Source organism: Copadichromis virginalis, linkage group LG13 (genome assembly GCF_057382275.1).
Source record: "Copadichromis virginalis isolate Kocher_CV1m ecotype Utaka linkage group LG13, C_Virginalis_male_GT1.1, whole genome shotgun sequence".
Taxonomy (NCBI): Eukaryota; Metazoa; Chordata; class Actinopteri; order Cichliformes; family Cichlidae; genus Copadichromis; species Copadichromis virginalis.
Window position 1 is genome coordinate 17,766,010 of NC_140630.1, and position 27,204 is coordinate 17,793,213.

General features: G+C 41.3%; 1 protein-coding gene across 1 annotated transcript in view; it reads right to left on the reverse strand.

The window, feature by feature from the left end:
- Positions 1–397: 397 nt before the first annotated feature.
- The window catches only part of tet1 (tet methylcytosine dioxygenase 1), a 38,986-nt gene continuing 12,179 nt past the window's right edge, over positions 398–27,204 (reverse strand). The window contains exons 2-11 of the mRNA XM_085477692.1: positions 8,896–11,092; positions 7,875–7,965; positions 6,073–6,166; positions 5,212–5,420; positions 4,979–5,129; positions 4,684–4,773; positions 4,335–4,472; positions 4,009–4,185; positions 3,776–3,920; positions 398–3,682 (exon numbers count right to left, since the gene is read on the reverse strand). Coding sequence (XP_085333818.1) covers positions 2,664–3,682; positions 3,776–3,920; positions 4,009–4,185; positions 4,335–4,472; positions 4,684–4,773; positions 4,979–5,129; positions 5,212–5,420; positions 6,073–6,166; positions 7,875–7,965; positions 8,896–11,092 — 4,311 coding nt within the window. The 3' untranslated portion in view covers positions 398–2,663. The remainder of the gene's footprint in view (positions 3,683–3,775; positions 3,921–4,008; positions 4,186–4,334; positions 4,473–4,683; positions 4,774–4,978; positions 5,130–5,211; positions 5,421–6,072; positions 6,167–7,874; positions 7,966–8,895; positions 11,093–27,204) is intronic.

Below are 27,204 nucleotides of genomic sequence, written 5' to 3' on the forward strand. Positions count from 1 at the left end.
AAACCCCTTAATTAAAGCTAAACAAGTTTGTGCTTTCATCAAATCGTAATGTTTTGATCTAAAATGCACTGTGGCATTATACAGAGACAAAACTCCCCAAATTGTGTCTTTGTCCGAGAGATTAGGGATCTAACTGTCGGTTGTGCTCTGAAGGTTCACTGTTGTGCTGAAATCACATTACACTTAATTTATTCAGGAGAAAATCACTGTCATACATCTACAAGCTAGCTAGAAAATAACGTCATGTTTTTACTTCAGGAGGCAAAGTGTACAAAAACAAGTAATGTTTCATCTTTAGGGGACAAAGTCTGAGTGACTTCATTGGAATACCAGATCAGTGAGTCATACAGCCAGTATAGGAAAATCAGATGGAGAAAAAAAAAAGAGGAGATCATAATCGGGTCCAAAATATAAATATGACTTTATTTCACAATCCCGAAAGAGATCAGCCATCCATAAAAGGAATGCGAAATTTATTCTCTTCTCAAGTCTAAACTGGATATACTTTAAGCGACGTACAGTAATTCAGTTTCAAAGTAAGCAAGATCACCCATTGTCTAAACACCGGTAACAATACAGTAAAAACAATATGGTTCACATACATATTTACACATTTTCTACTAAGAATTTTCCCCATTTTTTTTAATGCTGGTGCTCGTTGTTAGTTCTTTGTTGATTAAAGAAATGGACTAAAACCGTCCCCCACAGTAAGTCGAGAGAAACATTTAGAACTGTAATTTCATCACGTGATGTTCAAAAAATATTCTTTCTAAATTGAACTCATTTAAAAAACAGTTTTACATTCATCTTTATTTGTGTGACTTTTGATAACTGCTGCAGAGTTGGGTTTAACTGTGGAAGACATTTGAACTCTATGTGGACATCTGCCCATAGTGCGCTGTTTTACTTGTACTTGACAAATTAAGGTATGTCATGATGTTGCCAGCCGGTAACGACCAGAAGAAATGAACTGAACTGAATCAAATACAGGATCAGTGAGTGCTGAGTTTCAAAAAGCACCGTGCCATCACTGTTATACAGTACATAAGCAGGTTGCGTCAATGCATGTACCTTGACATCTTGTCCTATTAGCACCAAAAGGAAGTCAAAGTGTTTAAAAGACCCAAATGCGTCTACAGGAAATGTTATGCCATCAGTTTTAGTGTGAATATTATGTCTCCATCTCTTGAGTCATTCTTAAAATTAAGAGCTTTGCTTGTATGGGTAACAGAAAAATAACAAGGAAGAAATCCTGATTAATCAGGAGTTGACACCAACCCCCCTTTTTTTAGACCCTGTAAAAAAGCGTTCTGTAAACAAAGTTTTCGCAAAGGTCAAGCACCCGAAATCGTCTTAGGCAGCTGGCTAAGTGGGACCTGGTGTTTGAGTGGTTTCACAACAAAAGACAAGGGAAAAGAAACAGATTGATTATTCAGCAGTGGCTAATGCAGCTTTATGCTCAAACTTAAGAGTATGGACATAAAAGCCGAGCATGATCTGTTGACATATCTGACACTTTGTGGTTTCTGGAAAGAAAAAAAAAAGGTCTTCTTAGCACCAATATCATGTACAGTAGGTGTTTTAATTCCTATAATCACTCTTGTTCCCTATAAAAAACTGAATTCCTTTTCCAGAAGCTGAACGTAAGTAAAGTGCAAATGATGATAAGCACTTTACTGATGTAGCATTTCACTATTCCTCGCTAGGTGTTTAGTTTCATTAGATATGTATGTCATCTTCAATCAAATGAGTGAAACGAAATTAAGTGCAGAAATACTGTAAAAAAAGAAAGAAAAAAGGATTAATGCTAAAAATGTCATATATTTCTCTGTCTGTACATACATATTCAGGCCTATGGACTGGGACCCTTTTCAAGTTAGGTTTTTAAAAAAAAAAAAAGTGCTTTTTAATATGCCATACATATCTGTGAATAAAAGACAAACTATCCAGATGTGGATATAACGAATAAACAAACAACAGACCGAGGAAGTACATTTCTTTCATCAACCGCCGACAGAAGTCAGAGGCAGCAGAAAGAAATGTGTAATGCTACATGTGACAATCTGTAGTAAAAATATGCAGAATATTAGTCTTGTTTTCTACATAATGTGATGTAATGAGTTTGCTTAATAAAGATTACAGTGAGAATGGCACCAATGTAAAAAAAAAAAAAAAGCCAATGAGATTCATCTTCTGAAAAGAGAATTACTGGCTGAAATAAAAAGTAAATTTCTACTGTACAACATAAAATCTGAACACATAATGCAGGTCATCGTAGAAATCTTGCAGTAAACAGGCTTACACCAGAAATTAAATATAAATCGTTATGATCAGAATAAATAATCACATCTTTTTTTTCTGTTTGTTCTGTATATAAAACCAGTTTAAAAATGTATTTTAAATGCTTCAAAGCACCATCTCTTTACAATAAAAACCGACACCGAAACTCACAGTTAAAAAGCCGACAACCTTTGGTCTTCTTCATCGCTCTGAAGGAAGAGACGAAGAAGGGCAAAGTGAACAGGTATAAGAAAAGCTCGATGAAAAAAAAAAGAATAAAAATGAGAGTAGCAGTTTAAAATTGTCTGAGGTAAGGCAGAAGCACAGGGTGTAGGAGTTTTCTGTGTGTGTGTGTGTGAATGTCAAGGTTTAAAACACGTTGACTAAGACCAGCGATTGTATGGACCCGTCACTTGGGTAAGAGCATACGGGGACGCGGTGATGACCCCGTCCCTTGGGAGAGTCCATGCCTTACGTGTGGGGACATTCATAATCCTCGCCTCCTCTGTCTCCTCACCCTTTTCCTCCTCTCCCTCCACCCCTCCAGCAACTTTACTAAGGCTGCCCTCCAGCCTCAATCTCTCAGCCTCCTCCTCTCTGTCCCGTTCCCGCTTGGCCATTTTGGCATCCCACATAGCCATCCCGTGGCCCGGCTCATTTAGAGACTTATGCTGGTAGAAGACTAGAGAGATGCGGGTGGGGTGGCTGCGATTTGGCTTGAGGACTGGAGTAGTGGCGTGGAGCTCCCGCCGCGCGCACTCGATTAGGATGGAGCCGTGCGACGGGGCCACGGCGAGTCCGCCTATTTCGCTGTCGAGGAAGTTGTGTTCGCTGTCTGACCACACCTCTTCCTGCTTCACTTCATCTGGTTCAAATGGTGGAGTTTGTACAGGGAAGGAGAGAGGAGACATCGGTGGGAGGCCATGACCCCTAGCCTCTGCTATGACATCTCCCACAGACCCATGGAGCCCATTGAGCCGGCTGAAGAGGCCCTCAGACGTTGGACTGGGGGAGAACGGAGAGGGAGGAGGAGCGCTCCCACTGGGAAGAGGTTTGTGCTGAGGAGAAGAGTTTACCTCTCTGGGCTCAGTTTTAAAAGCACCATCATAGTCAGCAGGTGTGTTACGTGGAGGTATACACTCTGTCGGAGCACACTGGTCACCAGATGCTGGAGAATAACCATTCACTGTATCACTCATTGTCTTGTAACTGAGAACTGAGCCATTCTGGCCAAACTGGAGGCCAGGCAGGCCATGGGTGTTGGGTGAGATGACCTCCCTCTGCGGGTTGACTCCTGGACCCACAGTGGGGTAGCTGCTGATCTGGTTATAAGTGCAGGGTTGATTCTTCTCTGGTAGGTACCTTTCCACACTAGCAGGTCTGTAAGAGCTGTTGTATCCAGCTTTTGTTTTGTTGGAAGAAAATTCATATATTTTAATGTGGTTCTATTAAAACAGCTATAAATCTTAAATGACCAGTGGCGTGAATGTACTACCTTTGTTGGGGCTTTCAACTTTCACTTTTCCAGGAGTGAGAGGAGTCACCCCGAGCTTCTTCTCCAGTCGCTCTGCTTGAGCCTTAAGGCGAGCCTCTTGTCTGATCTTACGGGCTGATTTTACCGGCTCTGCCAGCAGACGAACCTGACATGTACCAAAATTGAATTATTTAAAGCATGTTAACACTGCACACTGACCCACAACAAAACAAGATCCTTTTTGGTTCACTCACCTCTCGAGGAAACGAAGACAGAACTTGAAGAGCACCACTTTGGATCTTTGCCATCTGGCCCTCAGCGTGACCAAACTCATCTGTGTCAGAAATCTTGTAAAGTGGCAGCACGTGGAGCTGCTCATCCTCTGGCATGTTACGAACTGCACGGTTGTCTTCCTTGGTTAAAGTGCAAACCTAAAAAACACCAACCCAAAGCCAAAAAGCTAAATTTTCAGCCAAACAGGATCGGTTTAATACTTCCAAACAAAAAACTGTTGACCTTCAAATTTAGATGCACCATGTAGGAGTAAATTACATGGTATCGCATTCTTAAGCTTGCTTACCACGGTGCTGCCATTATTCATGTTGCTAGTGTCTTTGTGAGCGTGTGCACAGAAATCCACACAAGCTGTAACCCCAGAAAAAGGACGTCCCTCCTTCTTGCCCAGCCGGCATTCACCCCCCGCCGCCTCATATTCCACCTGTGAGACCCGAAAAAACAGGACACTAAGGAAAGATTTCTTAAAACTCTTAAGAGTCCGTAGAATAAACAGGTCCCAGAAGTAGCCTGGAGTGAGACTGTATGGAAATTTAAGGAAAAAGATTAACTGAAAATCACTTCCGCTGAATTAAGTCAAGCCCAGGAGAGCAAAGGATTACCAGAGACGAATGTGGTTGTTTCCCGTTTCATACCTGGTTTTGGAAAGCCTGAGGAGCCAGTTTCTTGTAGAGGGGAGCGACCTCGGTGGCAAGACTCTGAAGGTTGTTTTCTACCTTCAACTCCTGAAAATAAAAGCTAACACTGTTCAAAGGAACCTACTTCTAACTCTTATTGTAATATCCAACATGGTTCATCAGCAGGCAAACCTTCAAAAAACTACTAGCTTGACCTAAATAATAAGAGACGATTTTTCTCTCAGATTTTGCTGTAAGCTGTACTGCTCACTCATTGTTTGCTGCTGTAAATTAAAAAAGCACACTCTCTCACCTCCTCTCGGTAGTCACCTTGCAGGCGAAACTTCCGAGGAACTTTGCTGCGTGCAAATTTGCATCCATTGAAGTACATGCTCCAGGAGCAACCAAAGGAAAATGAAGCTCCGCAGGTGTCCGGATCTAAACCCTGGCACGCACATGTGCGACTGTAAAGAAACGGGAAATAACAAATGAAAAATAAAGAGGGAAAAAGAAGTGTTATGGAGAAATAAAAGAAGGGGTACTCACTCTTCGTTGAGCGCACAACGACGGCTGGTGGGGGAGCCGTACTTAAAGAGGGTCTCTGTCAGCTCCTGGTATAGGTGATCTGCCACCGGCCGAGGAATTCCCTCCCAGGCCAGGATGAGGATCACCAACACTGCCGAGTCGCAGTGGTGCCCTGGCCTGTGGCGGACCAAACACAGCAGCTTCTCCTCTTCACTGCCACGCCGGATCACCTGTCAGAGGACATTTAATTTATAAATACACAAGCGTCAGTCACATTTGAAACTTGAATTGCAACACAGACGAATACACTAAGCTCACTACATAGATCACTATAAGTGACCTGCCATACCACCAGACTAGGCAGAAAATGTTGTGAATAAATTTGCAATTTAATGCCTCTGACACGGAGATGGTTTTTGTTTGTCTGTTTGTTTGTGTTGTTAGAAGAAATTATCAAGAAGTTATGGATGGATTCATGTGAAAATTGTACCGGAGGTGGCTAACTTTTTGACTTGATCCACATTAAGGTCTGGTACTGGGTCCAGGAATACCTGGACGAACATTCTGTGTCATATCTAAACAAATACCAATAAAACTGAAACATGAAAAATTGCTGTTCAAGACAAAGAAAACACAAACTAATTCACATATCCTTCTTGATCTAAAGACTCTAAAGTTCATGCCATGGTTTATGCAGCCATAGCGGAAGTACGCCGTCTCAGACTGCTCGCTATGTTTAAACTTTAGTTACACAGTTGGCGGCAGCTAAGGTTTTGCCATAAATCAGAGGCTGCCTTTCATTTCTTACACTAAATATACTGGCTCACAACAATGTTTACATTTACAGCAGACACATTCAGGACACAGACACCAGCCACATACCCATTTAGCTATTGGACACCCCTGGGAGCTCCTGCCTTCTTTCCCAGTGTAAACAACAACTTCCACCCTTATTGCATTTCCTTTGGCACCATACCTAAAACACACACACACACACACACACACACACACACACAATAAATGATGAGTCTGTGCTCTTCACAAAAGAGCATATAAAAGTCATCGGCATAATTTCTGAAAGTTAGAATAATATTTAAAAAATGTAACAGTTCATACAACTATTTTTTGTTTAAAATATACACCACTCATCACAAAATAAGACAACATCAGTTAAACTTCAGGGTCATTCTGTTCAGTTAGGAAGTATAAACCACTATGAATGCATTTAGTTTGGTGCAAATCGCACTGGTGTTGTTTGACGTTGCCGTCATCACAGCATTTGTTACGGTGTCTTCAGACTCTTTCTCTTCTGTCACATGCACTCTATGTGAAATTCATGTCCCTGCTCTCATCAGCCAAGAGAACAAGATGCCACTGACAGACCTGCCAGTTCTGGTGTTCATGGGTGAACGCCAGTTAAGCTGCACTATGCTGATCTGTGAACGTGGGTCCGGCTAAAGGACGTTGAGCCCTGACGACACCCTTGTGGAGCCTGCTTGTGACAGTTTCCTCAGAAACATGCAAATGATTAGCCCCAGGAGGTGATTTTTGTCGGACTCTGGAAGTGCTCCTCCTGGTTTTCTTGGCAGAAAGGTGCAGACAGCGATCCTGTTGTTGGGTTGATGCCCTTCTACAGCCTTGTCCAGCTGTCTCACTCTTGAGACACAGCAAACCTTCCTGTGACAGCACATTTGGATGCGGCATTCTGAAGAAACTTAGCTGCCTGCAGGTACCATTTCATGGTAGCAGCAATAACAAGGACACAAGCAAAAAGAAAAACAACAGTGTGGAGGGATAAGGAGAGGGTAACGGTAACGGTGCATCTCGAGACCTCCCGTTCATGATCATTTACACTGAAGTAGGTGAAATGGGTTCACAATGGTTCATGCTTCCTAACTGAACCAAACTGTCATCCCTAAAGTTTAACTGACTTGTTGTTAAACTGCAGAGAACAAGTACTCCCTTAATGTTTTTGGGATGCTGTATCTTCCCTCATTTCTAACAAAAATCTGGTAGGATGTAATGCGTTATTACTGCCAGAAGGTGGAGGTAATAAAACTAAAAGCTGTTTACCGACTTACAAGAAAAATAGTAAAATGCGCAACCAACTACCAAGCATTGGATTGAAAAAAGGCGAGATGTGGTTAGAGTATTTGGATGTTGGGCAATAGTATTTCTGCTCAAAAAGCCCATATCTAGCATGTATGGATGGCAATATGCTATATATTACACATGAGGAAGCTTAACCCTTCCTGAGAGCAACTGACAACACAAAAACCTCACAGCATTTCAAAATAAACCCTTTGTGTCTTTTAGTGAATGACAAAGGTTCGTATAATGTAACAGTGAGCAGTGGTATGTGTCCAAAAGAGCTAATTAGACCAGAGACTAAACTATTTCATTTTTACCAGCCAAGCTGAAAATATACGTTAAGTGTAGCTGTCAAATGGACAAGTTGTATTTAAACAAGCTGTCATCCTGCTTTACGGGCCCCTCGTCTGAGCTAGAGGGGTTTCCTGTTTCAGCATGCTGTGTGTGTGTTGAGCTATCTCAGCAGTGCTTCCTTTTAATGACATAGCATGGTTGTGATCCCGCCCCATTCCACCAAGCCTGTGGTTTACTAGTAAGCTGTGGTAGTAAACACACCCCACAGCGTGTAAACAACGCCGCTGTAGTCACTCTACCTGTTCTCCATAAGTTCCCTCACTGCAGCGACGCTGGGTCCTGCCCCAAGATGAGTATAGTAAGGGCCCTCTTCCTTTTCAATGATCTGGTCTGTGAAAGACAACAATGAATATTGGAGCAACTTCTTCAAATAGCATTCCACTGATGCGTTGCTGGCACGTTTAAAGAGAAACAGACAACCTGTTTGATATTTTTAATAAAAACATCAGGTTAATGTTGAAATACAAACTAAATGTAGCTGGATTTCAGTTTCAGTTTAGGGTTTATCACCTTGGAGGTCTTTTGAAATGCATCATAATAAGTCAACAACCCTCCACAAAACATTCAAAATCCTGCTCCAAATATGGCAGAGAAATGCAGCCTTTTATGCTCGATTTGGCTGTTGAATTAGGACACAGTGTATGTGTGTGTGAGTGTATGTTTGAGTCAGAGTGAGAGAAAAAAGTCAGTTTGAGGTCAAACACCAGCAGTCTCACTAAAAAGAAAACTCTAAAGGGACGGCTCACCCTAAAATCAAATACACATGTTTCCCTCTGGCCTGCAGTGATACTAAGCTTTGGTGTAAGCTGCTCAGTTTAGAAGATATCACCTCTTTCATTCTGATGTCTCACTTTACTTGAATATAATTGAACTAGATGGCTCTCATCTTTTAATGCTCTGTTAGAAAGGAATTTGTCACACAACTTGTTGTCTAGTTGATTAAAAAAATGTTCTAAATTGAGTGACTCACAATAAAGACTTTACTGCTGAGTTTTAAAATGGACTTTTTTAATGCTTTGACCATAGTGTGACTGCAATCTAATTTCATTAGACGTAGAGAAGGCAGTCATTTGTATATTTTCTATCTGTTATCGCCCAATCTGGGCAAATCTCACCAGCAACAGCTACTCAGCTTTATAAACAACTCTGCAGGCCAGAGGAAAACATGTACATTAGTCTGTTTAATTTCAAAGTGGTTCAAATTTAATGTGATGGAAACACATGCACTAAAAAGTTGAAGTGAAGACAGAAGCAACTCACCCACACACTGACAGGATGGAAGATCAGCCAGTTTTTTGGAAGGTGTGTTGAGCAAGTTCTTGGTAGGGGTATCTAGAAAACTTGAGGGAGACTCCAGAAAACTGTTGATGCCGTTCTTGGATGGAGTTGAGTCCGCAGAGTGTCCCTGACTCCCATCAGTGGTTGTAGACAGGACAGTGACAGGTCCTGAACTCTCCAGCTTGTAGTAGCTTTGTTGACTTAGAGGAGGGGACTGGTGAGCCCCTGAGAAGCCATTAGCCAGACCATGATGCCCAGACGTAGGGCTGAGAAAAGCTGATTTGGCTGGGCTGGTGTTAGGATCAGCACCGTGCTGCAGCCCACCACAGGGCTGCGCTACCTGAGATAACAAATGCTTTTCGTACTCTTCTGGTCCTGCAGCGTAACCATTGCATGGATTATGTTGGTGAAGTGGACCTTTGGAAAGGGACCACGGCTGGTTTTCTTGACCAGAAATGTGGTTGAACGTTGTGAGAGTGCTATAGTTCTGAGTCTGATGCCCTAAATGAGATATATTTTGAGTGTTAATCTGATGGATAAATTGCTTCCTCTCCTCCTGTGCCTCAGCCAAGTATCTCTTCAGATCAATTTGAGCCTGAGGCAGAAATAGGTTTTTCTTGTGGTGAAGTCCTGATTTACCCTGCAAGGGATTCTTCTGGTTTCTGCTCCTGTACGGCGTCTCTCTATTTGGCGTGCGCTGATTTAATCCATCAGTTTTCTTCTTTCTGGGCTTGGAAGGCGCAGCTTTTGTTTTCTTCCTGACAGGTGTTTTCTGACTGGGGGGCTGCTGGGATTTGTAGTTGTATTTGATAGCTGAAACAGGCGCTCCTTTCAAAGGATTGTTCTCTGACTGCTGGTTGTGCTGGGACTGGATGATGAAGGCTAAATTTGCCAGCTGAGCTGCCACTTCCTCTTCATCTCTGTTTCTACTCACTTTAGCAACAACCCCACCCTCCATAGACAGACGCTCATGATCCTTACTAAACTTCACATCAGTGGGGGTTTTATAACTGAATTCAGACTTAATGACAAAAGCACCACAATCCTGTTCTGACCTCCTGGAGATTGTTTTATCACTGTGTGAACTCGCCTCCAAGAGACTCTGCAGCTTGTTTATGCTCAACCCGTTGGAGCGCTGGATGACATTCCCTTGTCTGGCCACAGGAGGTCGTATAACTGACATCTGGTGTAGTGGTGAGCTGATGACAGAGACTTTGTTGTAGCCAAAAGCTACTGCGGGTTTAGCTTCTTGCAGGACTGTATTTGTACTCGAGGCTGATGATGGCACAGCAGTAGAAATGGGATGTTCACACTTACTTTCAGTTTTAATGGACCCTGGTGTGCTTTGAGGTATAGCTGCCAGCTGAGTCAAGGCCTCAATAGCGATAGCCTGATCAACACTAAGGTTTCTCCTCTCTGCCAAAGATTGCACGCTTGGTAACAAGACACTTGGAAGAGGCTCACTTTTAATGGGTGGGGGAGTGCTTTGCAGATTAACAGGAGTGCTTTTCAGATACAAGTCCTCTTTTCTCACAAAGTGCAAATCTGGTGCCTCTGTTTTGATGGAGTGAAGTATGGAAGCACGAGAGCTGAAGAGTTTCTCCTCCAGGCCCTTCCTCTCAGTGACAGAAAGACACACAACGGCTGCCAGCGTAGCCAGTGGGTCCTCACATACCTCATCTTCATCACTCAGCTGCGTGGTGGTCTGTTCAGTGATCCACACCCATGGCTCCTCCTGTTTTATCTTCTTTAGTGGAACTGCCAAGTCATCTGGAGGAGTCATGGGTCCATTCTCAGAGTCTTTAGGAACTGCAGCTATGATATTCCTTTGAGGCTCCAATGCCATTGTAGTCCGTTTCAAAGCAGACACAGTGGTCATATTAGCACCAGGTTTAGGTTTTATCAGGTTTGCAGCAGAACCATTCTGAAAAGTCACAGAAGAGCATACTTGTTGGTGAAGTGGTGCAGTGCTGGTCAGCTCCAGCCCGGGCTCTCCTTTAATAAGTATTGGCCGTACACCTTGGTCCAAGACCTGGTCGTGGGTGAGTGAGTGGGTAATGGGGGGAGTCTGTGTATGAGGTATGTGGCCTTCCTCCCCCTCATCCTCCTCTGCTGCCATGTGGGTGTCATCCATCTGTGCTTTGCCTGTGCCATTTACCAACCCACTTTCTGGAACCACCTGAAACACGGAGAGAAACAAGAAGAGAGAGGTGACTCAAGCTCTCACAGTACACAGGGAATCAGCTTGTTCTAAACAGTCACGGCACAGCGCACAGCAGATTTCCTCTCAGCGTGGCACGAGCATCTGCTGCAGCCACTATCAAGGCTGTGGAAAATATTATGGCATTGGGAAAACAAATAATCTCCTTTTTCACAAATCTTGCCAAATCTGACCTCTAAACACAGCTAATAAAAAGTTAAACTAAGATAATTCGCAGTTGAGGCTTCGATAACGACTAAATTAATATCAGAGCTCAGGAGTGTTGAGAGCAATGGACCCAGTAGCTAAGAGCCAACAAGTAAACATTTGGAGTCATCCAGCTGCGCTACTTCCAGTGGGTCACTGAGGGTATGTGTGCAACATGTATGTACGTGTTGTGTTTGTCCTGGGCTTGAATGTGTGCTCCTGGGTATGCATGTGTGTGCATGCACACGTGATTATCCACACAGCTGGCCTGACATTACAGTATAGCCCCTGTGCATTGTTAAGAGGGATTAACCCACTGTGGGTCTTACACACAGTAGCTACGGCACCGCCTGACCTTCATGAACTGTGATCATACAAAGGTCAACCGTGGCGTATGGATTACCCACAAAAACATTATTAAACATGTTCTACTACAACCTGTTTAGTACACAGATAATTATTTCCACAACCTATACTATCTGGAGACGTTTTAAGGCTTTGAGTAAAGTGTGTTTGCTACTGTAGTATTCATGCTGCTTGGAAGCACTTTCTACGAGAACATGCAAAGAGTACTCTGAAATAGGGCTGCCACGATTAGTCAACTAGTCACGATTACGTCGATTATCAAAATCGTCGACGACTGATTTAATAGTCGACGCATCGTTTGAAGCTTTGTAAGATCACAAAAGATGCAGGAATAAGTAGTAGGTTTTACGAGTGTAATAACGGACTGAAACAGAAGATGGCAGCACTGCATGTACAAGGATGCCAGCTGCCGTTAAACCCCGAAGAAGAAGAAGCTGTGTCCCAGAATTCATAGTGCAGCCCAGCTCTTGTGGGCAGCTCTGTTTCCAACAATGGCGGCAGCTAGTTAGTTTTAATATTACTCTTATTATTCTTTCTGGGTCACAAAATAAACGTTTAACATATTTTCAGGGGAGAATGTAGCTGTGTAAACCTCAAATATCTGCTCAGTTTATCAGGACACCACATATTTTCAAAAGCGCTCCGACGTTTTCGCAGACGTCTGTTACCCACTAGCTCGATAGCTAGCCGGGGGCTAGGCTCACTAGAGCCCGTGAGAACACCGGACTCCCGGCAAATTGTTTTCAAACCCACCGCCGTCTCTCGCTACTCAGGTTAAACATATATAAGTCACTTAGATAACTTAAAAATGTTATTGTTTAGTTTTTTTTATAATTTTATTTGTTCCTGAGTAAATCAGTTTGGCTGAGATTAAAGTTATAGTTTTTACACAGCTGAATAAACGTCAAGCAGACAGCTGATTATCAGAAGTGTGAGATGCTCGAGAATATAATCCGGTGTCCTGTTATGTTTAGATAGCAAGGAGTTTATTCAACTTCACCGAAACAATCTGCAAATTTCATTGAAATTGAATAAACTATCATCTTGTCTTTATTTTTAGTTAGCACAGACCTTAAACACTTAAAGCTGTAAGCTAATGATAGTTATATAAGAGCAGATGCATGCTGGTGCAATAAGCTGTAAATTTTACGTCCAATGGATGCATGATCTGATTAGTCGACTATCAAAATAATTGTTTGTGGCTGCCCTACTCTGAAAAAGTCAGTCATTTCTTTATATTTTGCTTCCACAGAGCCAGACTTTATTGTAACTTTTTAAAGGCATCTTGAGCAGTAGTACTCATGTCTTTCTGAAGGTCTTTCACAGTTTTCTTAGGACAAGGGCGTCTTTTTCATTCTTTCCTAGCCCAGTCCTTGTACCCTGATCACTTTCAGTTCATGTTTTTTGTTTAGTGAACCACTCCCCTGTGAATAATTCAAGCATAAAAAGGCACCTATCTCAAGGGACCAATCGGTGCTGTGTCTACACATACCAGACAACTTTGGAAAAAAAAAAAAAAAAAAAAACGCACACAAAAAACCCAAAGCAATTTTATTGTATTTTCAGACATTTTGTTAGTGGGGGCCTGTTGGACAAACATGTCATTTGTTCCCATTTCCTTAGTTTCCTTATATTATCTGAAAAATGGGCATATCTTGGCATGCTCAAGAGTCAGTCCAGCAGACAAGAAGTATCTTAAAGTCATATCCTTATGATAGTGGAAATAAATTTAGCAAAGATCTGACACAGGACCTGAGAGATGCATCAGCTGATCTGTTTACTGCTAATTGAGGCATCATCAGAAATAATCTAACTGGAAGCTGTCAAGAAGCCAATGTTAAGAAAGCAGACTTTACAGAAAATGCTGAGGTATGCCAAATTACACAAGAACTGGCAACTTAATGAGTAATTAATCCAAATATTTGGTTTGGTTAAAACACGGTGGAGGTAATTTCATGGCTCAAACTGATAGGATTTTGTACTGTCAGATTTGATCCAACAATCTTGAAAGCATCTGATTGGCAATGGTTTCATTTTTCCTCATGACAATGATCTCAAACACACTGTCAATGTAGTGAAAGCATACTGGGATGGAAAAAAAACATCAGTCATGGATTGGCCTCCTCCTGACCAAGACCTCAACATTATTGTAGCAGTAGGATCATCTTGGCAGACAATGGCAAAAAGACAGCCAATATCCAAAGAAGAGCTTTGAATATCCTTCAAGAAGCCTGGAGAACTATTCCTGTAGACTACTTAAAAAAGTTAGAAGAAAGCTTGAGAGTTCAGGTTGTGTTGAAGAATAAAGGTGGTCAGAGCAAGTATTGACTTTCAAGGTTATTAGAACTGTAGGAACTTTTACACAGCACTGTACAGCTGGCAACTGAAAATATGAAAGCCATCCTTAGTTTTTAACATCTTGAATAAACATATGATCCACTGAAGACAAGCTGTTCTTTGTTTTAGCTGCATATCAAATCAGAACTAAAGCCTTTAGCTGTGGAAGAAAAATGTTTCAATGTGACAAAGATAAAAAAAAAAAAAAAATCAGTATCATGTGCCAAATCTCAGCTGACAAAAGGATGTTAAACTCACTTGAGTGTGCTGTACATACTACAGTGCAGCTGGATGTATGTTCTTTATGACTGTTTACCTGGCATAAACATCCATTACAGTAAATCACATCAACTGGTTTTAATGTGTTTTACAGCAGGTGATGTGCACTGACAGATCAAGAGTAAGCAGCAGCAGCAGTTTTTTTTTTTTTTATTTAACCTTTATTTAACCAGGAATGTCCCGTTGAGATCAAAGACCTCTTTTTCAAGGGAGTCCTGGCCAAGAGGCAGCACATTTCAAGACAAATACATACGAACAAACAAAGTTAAAATTACACAAAACAATTACACATTATTGAGGCAGCCTGTAGGCCTTTGAGTTTAGTTTTAAAAACATTTAAAGACAACAATTCAGTTAGTTTCCAGTCTTTCTGTAACATGTTCCATGAAAAAGGCGCAGAGTGGACAAAGGCTTTCTTACCCAGCTCTGTGCGGACAAGGGGAACAGACAACAGCAGCTGATCATTTGAGCGCAAGGAGTAAGAACCACTATTTGTCCTTGTGACCAAAGTACAAATATAAGGAGGCAGCAATCAAAGCATAGCTTTGTAAATAAAAGTGTACCAATGCCCCTGTCTTCTAATGGCCAAAGAAGGCCATTTTACTCTTAAGTACAAATCACAGTGATGGGTCAGGTATTTACAATTGGTAATAAACCTCAAGGAAGCATGATACATCGTGTCCAATATTAGAAGACATGAAGAAGAAGCGTTCATATACAGAATGTCACCATAATCTAACACAGATAAAAAGGTTGCAGTGACAAGACGTTTTTTTACTGCAAAAGAAAAGCACTGTTTATTACGGAAGAAAAAACGAAGTTTAAGTCTCAGTTTCTTTACTAGTCTCTCTATATGTGGTTTAAAGGTGAAGGAGTCATCAATCCAGACACCAAGGTATTTATATTCATGAACTATCTCTATGACATTTCCATCAAGGGTGGACACCACTGGAATAGGCTCCGGGACCTTCTTTGACTTGGAAAACAACATTAGCTTAGTCTTGTCAGCATTGAGAACTAATTTTAGCTGAATAAGTGAATGCTGGAAAGCAACAAAGGCTTTCTGTAAAGTTTCAATGGCCTGAGCAAGAGATGATCCATAACAGTAAATAACTGTGTCGTCAGCATAAAAATGCAAATTTGTGTCTGAGACATTTTGACCCAAGTCATTGATATATAAAAGGAACAGAAGGGGACCCAAAACTGAGCCCTGTGGCACCCCCTTGTGGACAGCAACAAATTTAGAACAAAGACCTTCAAGTTTAATGCACTGGGTTCTATTTTTCAGATAATTTGAGAACCACGCTAATGCATGTTCTGACAATCCAAGGCTGAGCAGTCTGTTTTTTAGGACTGCATGATCAACAGTGTCAAAAGCTTTTGAGAGGTCAATAAAGAGTGACGCACAGTACAATTTCTTATCAAGTGCCACAATAATATCATTTATCACTTTCATAGTGGCAGTGTTAGTACTGTGTTTTTTCCTGAAGCCTGACTGAAATTTGGAGACAATATCATTAGAGTACAAAAACTCTTTCAACTGGTCACAAACTAGAGATTCCAGGATTTTGGATAAAACACACAAATTTGATATTGGCCTATAATTAGTCAACACCGATGGATCACCTCCTTTCAATAAAGGCAAAACGAAAGCTGATTTCCAAACCGCTGGAATTTCTTTGGTTTTAATTGAAAAATTAAATAGAATTGAGAGTGGTTCTGCAATAAAATCAGCTGCCAACTTCAAAAAATAAGGTTCCATCAAGTCTGGACCAGGAGGTTTTCTGTGATCCAAAGCCTTTAAAGCTTTATGCACTTCATAAACACTAAAAGGTACAAAGTTAAAACGGTCTCCAGAAAACATAGAGAGTTCTGGGCAAGTATTTGTTAAAAAAGTTTCTGCAGAAGCAGACAAGGAACCCACTGATAGAAAGTGTTCATTAAAACAATTCAAAATTTCAGTTTTATCATTAATTGAGACTGAATCTTTTACAACAGATTTAGGAAAGGTTTGAGTCATTTTATTGACGGAAAAAGACTTGATTACTTTCCAAAATTTCTGTGGATCATTGAGGTTCTCAGTGGTGACAGACAAAAAGTATTCAGATTTGGCCTTTTTAATAAGAGAAGTACATTTATTTCTAAGCTGTTTGAAAACAGACCAATCAGTGGAAGTATCTGTTTGTCTCGCCTTGTCCCATGCTCTATTACGCTTGTGTATGCTATCTGCGAGTGTCTGCGAAAACCAAGGATTTTCTCGACCTTTAATTCTAACTTTCCGTAAGGGGGCATGTTTATTAACAATTCCCATAAAACTTTCCTTAAAATATGTCCAAGCTAGCTCTACATCTGGTAATAGTCCGATTTTTTCCCAATTAACTAATGACAAATCATGATGAAAAGCCTGTTCATTAAATTGTTTAAGATTCCTTTTGCACACTATGCGTGGCTTACATTTTGGAATTTTAGCATTTCTGCAAACAGCAACAACACAGTGATCACTTAGGTCATTACAGAAAACACCAAGTGAAGAGAATTTATGAGGTACATTTGTTAAAACCAAATCAATTAATGTAGACTTTTCAGGGCATTTAAGATTTGGCCTGGTAGGAAGATAGACTAGCTGGGTAAGATTAATTGAATCGCAGAATTCAATTAAGAAGTACATCAATATAAACCAGATCTCCTGTGAACCCACAGACCAAACAAAAAACACTTGTGTTTATCACCTACATGTGCTCTTTGTTCCCTCCGTTTCCACTGGACGTGCACCAGATTTAGATTGGCACACTATTAGTGCACTATTTTTACTGCACTTGACAAACAGAACGATGTATGGGAGAAGGGAGTTTTATAGACTGCACAGGAATACCTGTGGAAAATGAACCATAAACCTTATGTTTATTTTACAAAAAAACCTGCTCGACTAATGGAGCGGTAACACAATACTGACATTTTTTTTAACCGCTTTTCATAAAACACAACAATCCTTCAAGTCTTAAAATGTGCTCAGAATCAGCCTAAATCTGGAGCTGGTACCAGTTCACTTAAAAGATTCTCAGAAATCCCGAACAAAAAGGGAACATTGTTTTCAACCATCAAAAGCATACAGTGACACCTTACATGCAATAAAGTGGCATCTGTAAAGAAGAAGACACTGAAAAATAGGAGATTAGGCATTGTTCCAAAGCTATAGCTGGAAGAATAAAAGGCACACAGAGGTCAGAGAGAATACAGATGCTGAGCTATCTTCTGCAACAGCAGTGTGAAGACAAGAGTTTTAGGTGTGTGAAGTTCTTTCTTACAATCTTACATTTCTGATTTGCATACAAGCACACATCTTCCAACTGGGCCTTATAAATGACCTAAAGGTCTCCTGACTGCATCTTGCCTGTTTGTCCAATTATTTTTTCCATTCTCAGTACTAAAAATACACAGAACAGCTTTTGTCTTTGGCTCAGTTTCTAACTTTGCTGAAGCTGGAGTTTCTCCTTTAAGCACAGGTTAAATGTTATTTGACAACTCAAGAGTAAATTGCAGTGACCACGGAGCTGTTTGTGATTAACATGGGAAAGCTAAATGATCACCAGGTCTTTTCAGTGATGTGGTACTCCTGATCACTCTCTGGTTTGCTGCAGTTACTCCTCAGTCCACTGAACTCCCCATGGCTGTCAGGATTGTGTCTGACTACTAGAAACACGCCGCTGATGCAACAGATAGTTCAAGCTCAGGCTGAGGCAACACCAAAGCTGCCAATGAGATAACCGCTCTGCACTGAATGCACAAATGGGCCAATGAAAGAAAAGAGGAGTGAAGAAGATGGGGCACAGTGCAAGAATAAGCAGCATGTCACAATAAACTGCTTTCAATGACAAAGCAGTACTGGCTGCCTTCCAGCACTGCACCAGACACACACGTCGGCATGCATGTGTGTGCGCGTGTGCATCCGTTTGTGCATCCAACTGTTTATGATCCGAAGCAGACATCAAAGTGCAGCCTCTGCTTTTAATTATTTTACATTTATCCTTGTAAAAGCAAAAAGCTTAAAAGCAGGATGCGAATGCAAAGTCATGTGTTCTCATTTAGCCACTGGGTCTCTGGAGGGAGCTCGGACTGTGATGTGCTGGTGCTGCGTCTTTGTGCTTGTTGGGTATATCGCCGGGTTAGTCACTTGCAAACACACTCTTCTTCTTTTGTGTTAGACAAACCGTGACTAACTACGGAGCTTGTCAGAGCTTTCGGAATGAATAAAACATATCCAAGAGTGGCTAAGGGTGAGTTCTTAACACACAAACACCCGTTCAGAGACCTGCGACAACAGAGTGTCACTACTACATGAATCGTAGCAACCCTGTGTCTCTGTCTCTCCAAAGAGAGCAAATTGGGTCTCCAAGGAGGTTTGAAGTAGTGTGCATCTATTTGTAACGCAAGACCACAGACAAAAACACGCACACATGCACAGAAAACACATTATACATAGACATCGTATGAACTGCTACAACAAAAAAGTGAATACTCCGATTTTCTTTTGCCACATTGTGGGTATGCAGAAATCATACCGTTAAGCCTGCCACCTCACAGCACCCTGACATTAACACACTGAAAAAACACATGCTTCCTTCCTGAGTCAGAGCGTAAGTAGTGGTTTATATGTGTTTCTCTGAACATGTGAGAATTTCCTTCATTCATTGAGTACTTCCTGTCTGCGCTGAGCTCAATATAATGTCGTCTACACACAAAACATACTACCTAAAGAGAAAAGCGGTGAAAAAGAGCACGAGCTTAATCAACTATAAAATTATAGAGATTAAGACGGCGTCATTAACAGCGAGACCCTTTCCTACAAACCGCACAGTAATAATACTGTTACTGTAGCCAAACAAGTAAAACCTGCCAAGTTACGACCCAAGGCTTACAAGCACTCCACTTTTCTGCTAAGCAGTCAGAAAACAGCAGGTGCAGAAATATGGCTGTTCAAAACACTGCAAGAAAGAAAAGGGGAAGCAAACGGACTCTTCATACAGCACAGTGGCTTAAATAAAGGCATGCAATAAAAGGAAAGACGAGGGCTTTCTTGTATCCATTTGCTGCTAACTTTGTTGTCCCAGCCCTTAAACCCACCTGGAAAAGACAAGACAAGTGCTCACACACAAAAGGCCAGGTCCTCAGTGAAAGGGACAATAACAAAACAGGCGTCCAAATAAAGCACTCCTGGTCAGCTAAATCCAGGGTGGCGAGGAGAGAGAGACACAACGGCGTATACCTCTAGATGAGCTCCACTGTAGCTGACCTATCTTGCAGTAAGACAAAAGAACTCAGGGTGAAGACTATGGTTGTCTTTACCTTATCTGTCCTCGGAGGAAGCCCCTCCGGTTTAGGCAGCATATCCCTAAAAGGTATTGGTGGCCATCTTGCTTTGCCTGCCTCCAGCCTGCAGAAAACATTGGCTACAGTAGCCGTACGCAGGGCAAGCTCCTGGGTGTCATGACTAGCCGCCGTAGCAAAGCACTGCTACAGCAGGCGCGCACACACTCACCGCACATACACAGACATACAGACACACACACAGATGGGATGCCTTTTGCAGACGCAGACAGAGCCTCATCAGCCAATGGCGTGAGGACCTTAGCGGCTTGTAAATTATCTTCCATGCCTAGACTCTCCTAAACAAAGGATCCCCTATGTGGGCTACTCCAGCCCTACGCACAGGGATTGGAGCAAATTGTGGAATGGATAGTGCTGGATCTGGATCAGTTGGACAGAGCTCACCAACACAGGACTACCTCAGAGTTGATTGTGCAACTACTAAAATGATTAATCCATTATTCAATTAGTCAACTTAACAACAAAATTAAGAACAACATTTGCTGCTCCTGGATTATCAAGCTTCTTATTTCTGCGTTTTCAACTGATCTTGCCAAATAACCAGATCTGAAATTAAGCTTTGGGGATTTTTAATGGTTATTCTCAGAATTTTACAGACAAAGCAGTTCATCAGCTAATCAAAAATATAATTAACAGTAAATAAAGATTACTCACAACTGTCAAACTAATCACAGGTTTAAGTTAGTTGGCACCTTTAACTTACATGGGGCTGAAATACTGCTAAAAGCAAAAATGCTTATAATGATAAGCAAAAACCACCATCACATGACAGTTACACTGGACAGCGAGTGCTTTTGTGCCCCTTGAGGTTTAAGACATGTGATTTATCATTGTAAGGAAGTTTTGCATTCTGTCATCATCAGACACAGGATGAAGCAAGACACAGTCTTTGCAAAAGTCTGGAGTGACTCCTCATTCCTTTATATTTTTGCACACAAGAAGTCAGAGTTTCTTGTAATTGTCGTCTTAAGCAATCTCAATAGATCTCCAGGACAAGTTTTTCTTTGGAAACTGACTACTTTTTCACTCATTTTCACTCCAGCCCTTGCACCTGGCCATTTTTAGAAGAATATTTTGTTTTATTTGCTTGTTTTATCATTCACCTAGCATTAAAAAAGCACCTAACTCAAGGGATGAACCAGTTTTTTGGAGTAGCAAACTATATCTTTAGGCACTTTGTTGATAGCAGCCTGGCATAAAAAGCTTCTGTTTTTCCCCCATTTCTTTAGTTGAATGATGAATGCCAAAAATAACAGTTTAATGGGCATCGTATTTTGGCTCCAGCAGGGTGATTCTCAAAGAGCTAAACTTGGCATATCTTTTTTTTTTTTTTTTTTTGGCATATCTTAGAAATGTTTTAGGAAAGTGGACAAGTTGAAGATTTAGAAAAGTCATGTCCTAAAGAAACTGGAAAGAAGTCCAGCAAAGATCTGATGGACCTGATGCATCTGGACTTTCAGTTGATCCATCTCTTGTTTGCTGAGGCTTCATCACAAACGGCCTCAGTGGAAGGGAAACACGTAGAAAAGGCTGAGATATGCCAAATTACACAAGAACTGTGCCAGTGCCAACAGATTTTATGGAGTGATTAATTCAAATTGCAAATTTTTGGTTCAAATTGTCATCAGGAGGTCCGGAGAGAGATACAACGGTAAGCGTCTACAGCCATCTCTAAAAAAATACAGTGAGATTTTGATCCACCATGCAATACCATCTGGAAAGCATTTGATTGGCTTTATTTTTCAGCATGACAATGATCCCAAACACACTGCTACTGCAACAAAACTATACCTGGATATAAAACACCCAGTGTAGCATTATCAGTCATGGACTGGCCTCCCCAGAGCCTGGACCTCACCATTACTGAAGCACACTTTGGATGTTAGAGGCAGCTAACATCCAAAGAAGAGCTTTGAATGTCCTTCAAGAAGCCTGCAGAAATATTCCTAGTATTTAAAAAAATGTCAAGAAAGCTTTCCTGACAGAGTTAAGGCTGTGTTAAAGAATAAGGGTAGTCATATTAAATATTGACTTTCAAGTTCTTTAGAACTTGAAAGTCAATATTGCAAGATAGGTGAGCTACATACTTTACATTCTGTATTTTTCTAGATGTTTCAATAAATTGCTGCACAGATATTACATTTTCCTAGCAAAATATGAAGAAATGAGTGATGGTTCAAGACTTTTGCACAGTACTGCAAGCATAGGCGAATAATTTGCTGCACCATCTATAATTTCTAAATGACTGTCTTGTTCATCCACCCCTAAATCCTTTCCTAAACAACCCCACTCAGGAAAAGCGTGGTTAGTAACTTTGCCTCTTTTAAAGGTAACCATGTGGCCAAGAAGCTGAGTTCAACCCAGGACAAGGAAACATGAAGGTAGCCAGAGCCAGTGCCTGCTGTTAACAATCTAGCAACCAACCTCAGCCATGGGCTTGATTGTGGGAGCAGATATAGTTCAGCGCAGCCCAGTCAAAACAATAAAAACTATATCAGTGTAGCATCCAGCCTGCAGTAAACATGTTCAACCAAAAAGATAAGACAGCTGCGCAAACATAACCTGTGGCGGAAGATCCGATCATATTGATGGATTTAGCACTAAGTCGTGTCATAATTTCAAACATTACTGAGTAGGATGTTACACCAATGGTTTGTCTTTGAGCCTAAAAGACAAACCATATGGGAAATGACTTGATTATATAAGAGACTTGGGAATTTTTACACTTTTGATGCACTTTTTTGAAACGTGTACTCAAGAATTGCAATCTTAGTCATGGCTCCGAAGGGCTGTTTTTTATCTCACTGCAAAGTTCAACAGTCACTGAGTTTGTCAGTTACACTTATCACAGTCAAACTGCTGCATGGTGTGGCTTCATATATATTAGCCCCTTTCTGCAGCTTGATAAGTTCATCATTTTTGCATTTATCCTCAACATTTCAACACAACATTTACTGAACACTTGCTGTGGTGTACCACTGCAGCCATGAAATACTGCCATGTGCATTTATGCTGCTTGAGTATTTGCATCTAGAAAATGCAAAGAACATCTTACATTTAAATTATGATGAATATCATTTTATGTATTCTCACCTCATATCCCCTCAGGAAAGTTTTCTGATTTAGTCTCAGATTGGGAGTCGTAGCAAACGCTGGAATAATACCAAGGAGTAAATATCTTAAATGTCTTTGAGCAGATAAGTGTGTAAGTGTTATATCTTTAGCTGAAGTAGCTGAAAATTCAGTGTTAATATCTATGAACACGTGACAAAAAAACACGTAAGATTCTAATAAGTTGTCTTCCCCAAACGCTTCCTTACACACTGTAAAACAAGCACAGACGAAGACTACACACTTGAAATATGCACGAGGAGTGAGTGCGGTGTGCTGAAGCAAATTTCGTCCCCACAAAGTAATATCTCCACACTGGCAGTAACTGTGAAAACCCTGTCAACACTACAACAACTTGCATATTGCCAGCTATTTAATCACAATGTGGATTAGTGCTTGCAGCTGCACAATTCATGCTGACAACCAGCGCGGACATGCGGCAGTCTTTCAATCTTTAACATAAGACTGAAAGGACACAGTAAAGTGAGTGCACTGCTCTTGAAAGCTTTGTTTTTAATCAGTTATTCACTGACCCACCTTAAACCTTGAACATATGCATGTTAGTGTTTTACTATAAAAGAACCAAAGCATAACATCTGAACCGTGTCTTCATTTAGGGTTGATTAAAGATGTGCAAAAGAAAAAACCAATAGCAAAGTGCATAAAGAGTTATGACTGAGGGAAGTCTTACCTGGGTGATTATCATTGAGAAAAATTCACGTCCCAAATAAAAAAATCTTTAGAATAAATGTTAATAGCTCCTTGGTGTTATTCATTGAGATGGTTGTGGTTGAGCTCTCCTCTGAATGTGACCAGTAGTCTAACAGGTTTAACGCTGCAACAACATCAACAAGCCACACTGCTAAACAGGTTACACCAAACACAACTACGTCTCCTACGCTTGTTTGTGTACAAGACATAGCTGCCAACCGTTATCATGTTACTATCACTTGGCATGTGTTGCTAAGGCCCCTTTAGCAGGTAAAAGCAATGTAACACAGCTGTCCTACATTCCCCAGTGTTCCCTCTGGGTGTAGCAGACATAAAAATGCTCTTATCTGATTATGCAAGCCTTCTGGTTTCAATTCACAAGACAATGTGATGCAATTTAGAAAAAAATTTGCAGATTCCTATAAAAAAATACAGGTCAAAAAATGCAACCAGAAAGTTCATCTCCTTTAAGCGTCTCAGGCTTTTAGACCGCTCCTCCTCCTCCAGCTGCCACTCCACTCGACAAAAAGCTCGACAACTTCTAACGATATTCCACCACGCCCTTAATTTTCAGCTCTTTAAGTGTCCCGTGTGTTTTTTTTTCCTCTTTAACGAGCTGCCCAGCTCTCATTAGGAAAAAGAAGCCTGGACATTAATCACCCCAAGCTACAGTACACATGCACAGCAAGCGACGTAAAGAAAGTCATTCGACACCGCAGTCGTAAACTGTCTCTGATACATGTGGAGGCTGACCCACTGGAGTCCAGCCCAGTGATGGAGCAGTGCCAAGCATTGCTGCCAACACTTGTCATTACTACCATTACAGCAGACGATAATGTAAACTTGTCTCTCAATTGCATGGAAAAGTTACAGACCATTGATGAAGGGCAAAAGTATGAGGGAGTTTCTTCTCTTTTTGGCTTCTTTACTAAAGTTTTGACTTTCTACTGATCATCTTCATTGTGTCAGGGACAAAAAAAGAGAAAAAAACAACAAAAAAAGACAGCTTTACCATCCCAGAGGTGGTGTTGGATATGCTGAAGTGAGAGGTAACAATTATGGGAAATGGGAAAACATGACTCTACGCTTCAACTTGCCCCTTTGCTTCACATCCAGCCCACATATACACAACCTGTCAAACAATCAGTTAAACACCTCTTTGTGTAGGTCAAAGCTCAAAAGACTAACACATGTCAAACATTAGGATACTCAGAATGAACAGCAGTAACCTTTATGCAAACACCCACTTTAGCATTTGGATCCAAGGCCATATGGAATATTTTCCTTGGAGAAAACCCTGAAACTATAAAGTCTGCATTACCTGAGAGGAGGCGCAGTATGGCTCATAATCAGAAGACCCCTGAGGCTACTCACATATCACTCTGATCCCTTTTCCAAAAGCACATCTGCAAGCTAAACACTGTAACTAAATGCCTGCACAGCGACTTTCCGCGCTCTCTTCTGCGTGCTCTCTCCTTCAAACGCACACAAACAGAAATGCATGTTTACAGCTGTCACGCTTCCTTTGTGGACAGTTAAGAGCCCATGGGTGAGGCTATTTTAAGGACACAATGAATTCTCATTCAAAGTTCATTTCACACACATGCCGAGTTATGTAACATCTACAATCTCAATCCTGGAAGGAAATGTGCACTATTCGACACCACACCCATAAACCCACATGGACTCAATTTACAAGCTAGCAGTGGTTGGTCAGCATGAGGGGACACGGGGTCATTCCCTCTTTCACCCCTTTCGCTCATCCAAGGAAGGAGGGCAAATCTTCAAATCTCTATTCAGCAACTAAAGTGTCCCCTGCAGCCTTGCAGCTTCTTTCATGGATTTAACCTGTTACTGGACCTTCTGAGTTTGGTCAGTAGATATAGGACAAAGATTTGCACAAACACACAATCATATATTAAGTCCTACACGTCTGTTTTTCAGGTTTTAGAAGCTGGTATGTATAAATCTGTAAATAATTTTCACCCTGGGAAGGGTTAGAAGGGAAAGGCAAGCAGGTCCTTTGTTTTATGTACACAGTGATACAAATGCAAACACAAACACTAGGCAGGCACAGCAGCATGAGGGCCTCAGATCCTCTAACAATGACACAGGAAAAGCCTTACTTAAGTTGTTGCTAGTGCGACATGCTGAGTAGGCATGGTTGCCATATGATTGTGTGTACACACAATGGTGCACACACACACACACTTACACATGCATACGTGTTTATAGAGAGGTACACACAAATTCCATTGGTGCATTAAAAGAATTACATTATTGCGTGGCAACAGAGAGAGATGAGAGGATAATGAATGAACAAAGGGAAAACAGACAAAAGAACAGACAAAGCCATGAATTCATTATAATGATTACCCTTGGTAGATGCCATTTGGAAGAGGTCCTTCAGAACCAATGACAGGAGGGAGCAAGCAGATGAGTTTTTATCCTCTTCAGGTGTATTAGTGATATTCTAAATTAGGCAGGTTAAATTAATGCATGAATGAGCTCTGGTTTCTCCAGGAGGCCATTGTGTGCCCTTGGTAGGATTTGATTGGCATTGCTTTCAACAGGGGGGGGGGCAAAGTCAGCATTTCTTTTCACCCAGAGAAACCAAGTGGCACGACTTCAAAGCTTGTCCAGGGACTTAGGTTCTCACAACAGTCAGGACACGCCACAAACTCACAGATTCAAAGGACCTAAGAGGGCTAAGCAGTGAAGCATTACTGGCATCAAATTATGCATATTGTACAAAACAAATCAAACTGCAATGTGTTTTAACTGCAAACAACAGCTGAATGTGCACTGAAGTATCAGCATCCCCTGTCAATAATTCACCATTTCCTGTTATATGTAACCGCTGGAGATTTCTGTGGTTCTGGGGCACAGTCGCCTCACAGCAAGAAGGTTCCTGGCTCAAATCCCAGCTGGGCTTTGCATGTTCTCCCTGCTCCTGCCAGGATTTCCAATGAGTTCCTTCCTCACACAGATTAAAAACATGCACATTAGGTTAATTGGTGATTCTAAATTTATGTACCTCATGGGTGTCTATGAGGTGCCTAAAGTGCTTGTAGTGTATAGATAAAGCACTGTATAAATGTGTGGTTACATGTGGCTGTTATTATAAAGTACTTTGAGTGATCAGTAAGAGTGGTGTAGACATGGCAGTTAATTTCTGCCTAATTATGTAAATCAGGCATTAGTAAATGGTTTGAGTTCTGGGGCTATTGGTTCTAGGGCTGCCACGATTAGTCGACTAGTCACGATTACGTCGACTATCAAAAACGTCGACAACTGATTTAATAGTCGATGCGTCGTTTGAAGCTTTGTAAGATCCCAAAAGACGCAGGAATAAGTAGTAGGATTTAAGAGTGTAATAACGGACTGAAACAGAAGATGGCAGCACTGCACGTACAAGGATACCAGCTGCCGTTAAACCCCTGAAGAAGAAGCTGTGTCCGGTATCGTATCTGTGTCCAAATTCAAGAACCGCATCCTCCTGTGCCCACATTTCTAGGCAGATTACGTTACAGCGACACGACGAATGCTGTCCAAATTCGAAGACTCCGACAAATGCGTCCGACAAACGCACCCTTCATTTCCCCAGATTTGAAGGATGGGTCGGGTGTATACTTCGTGGCCCAACCTATCCCAGAATTCATAGTGTGGCTGCTAGTTAGTTTTAATATTACTCT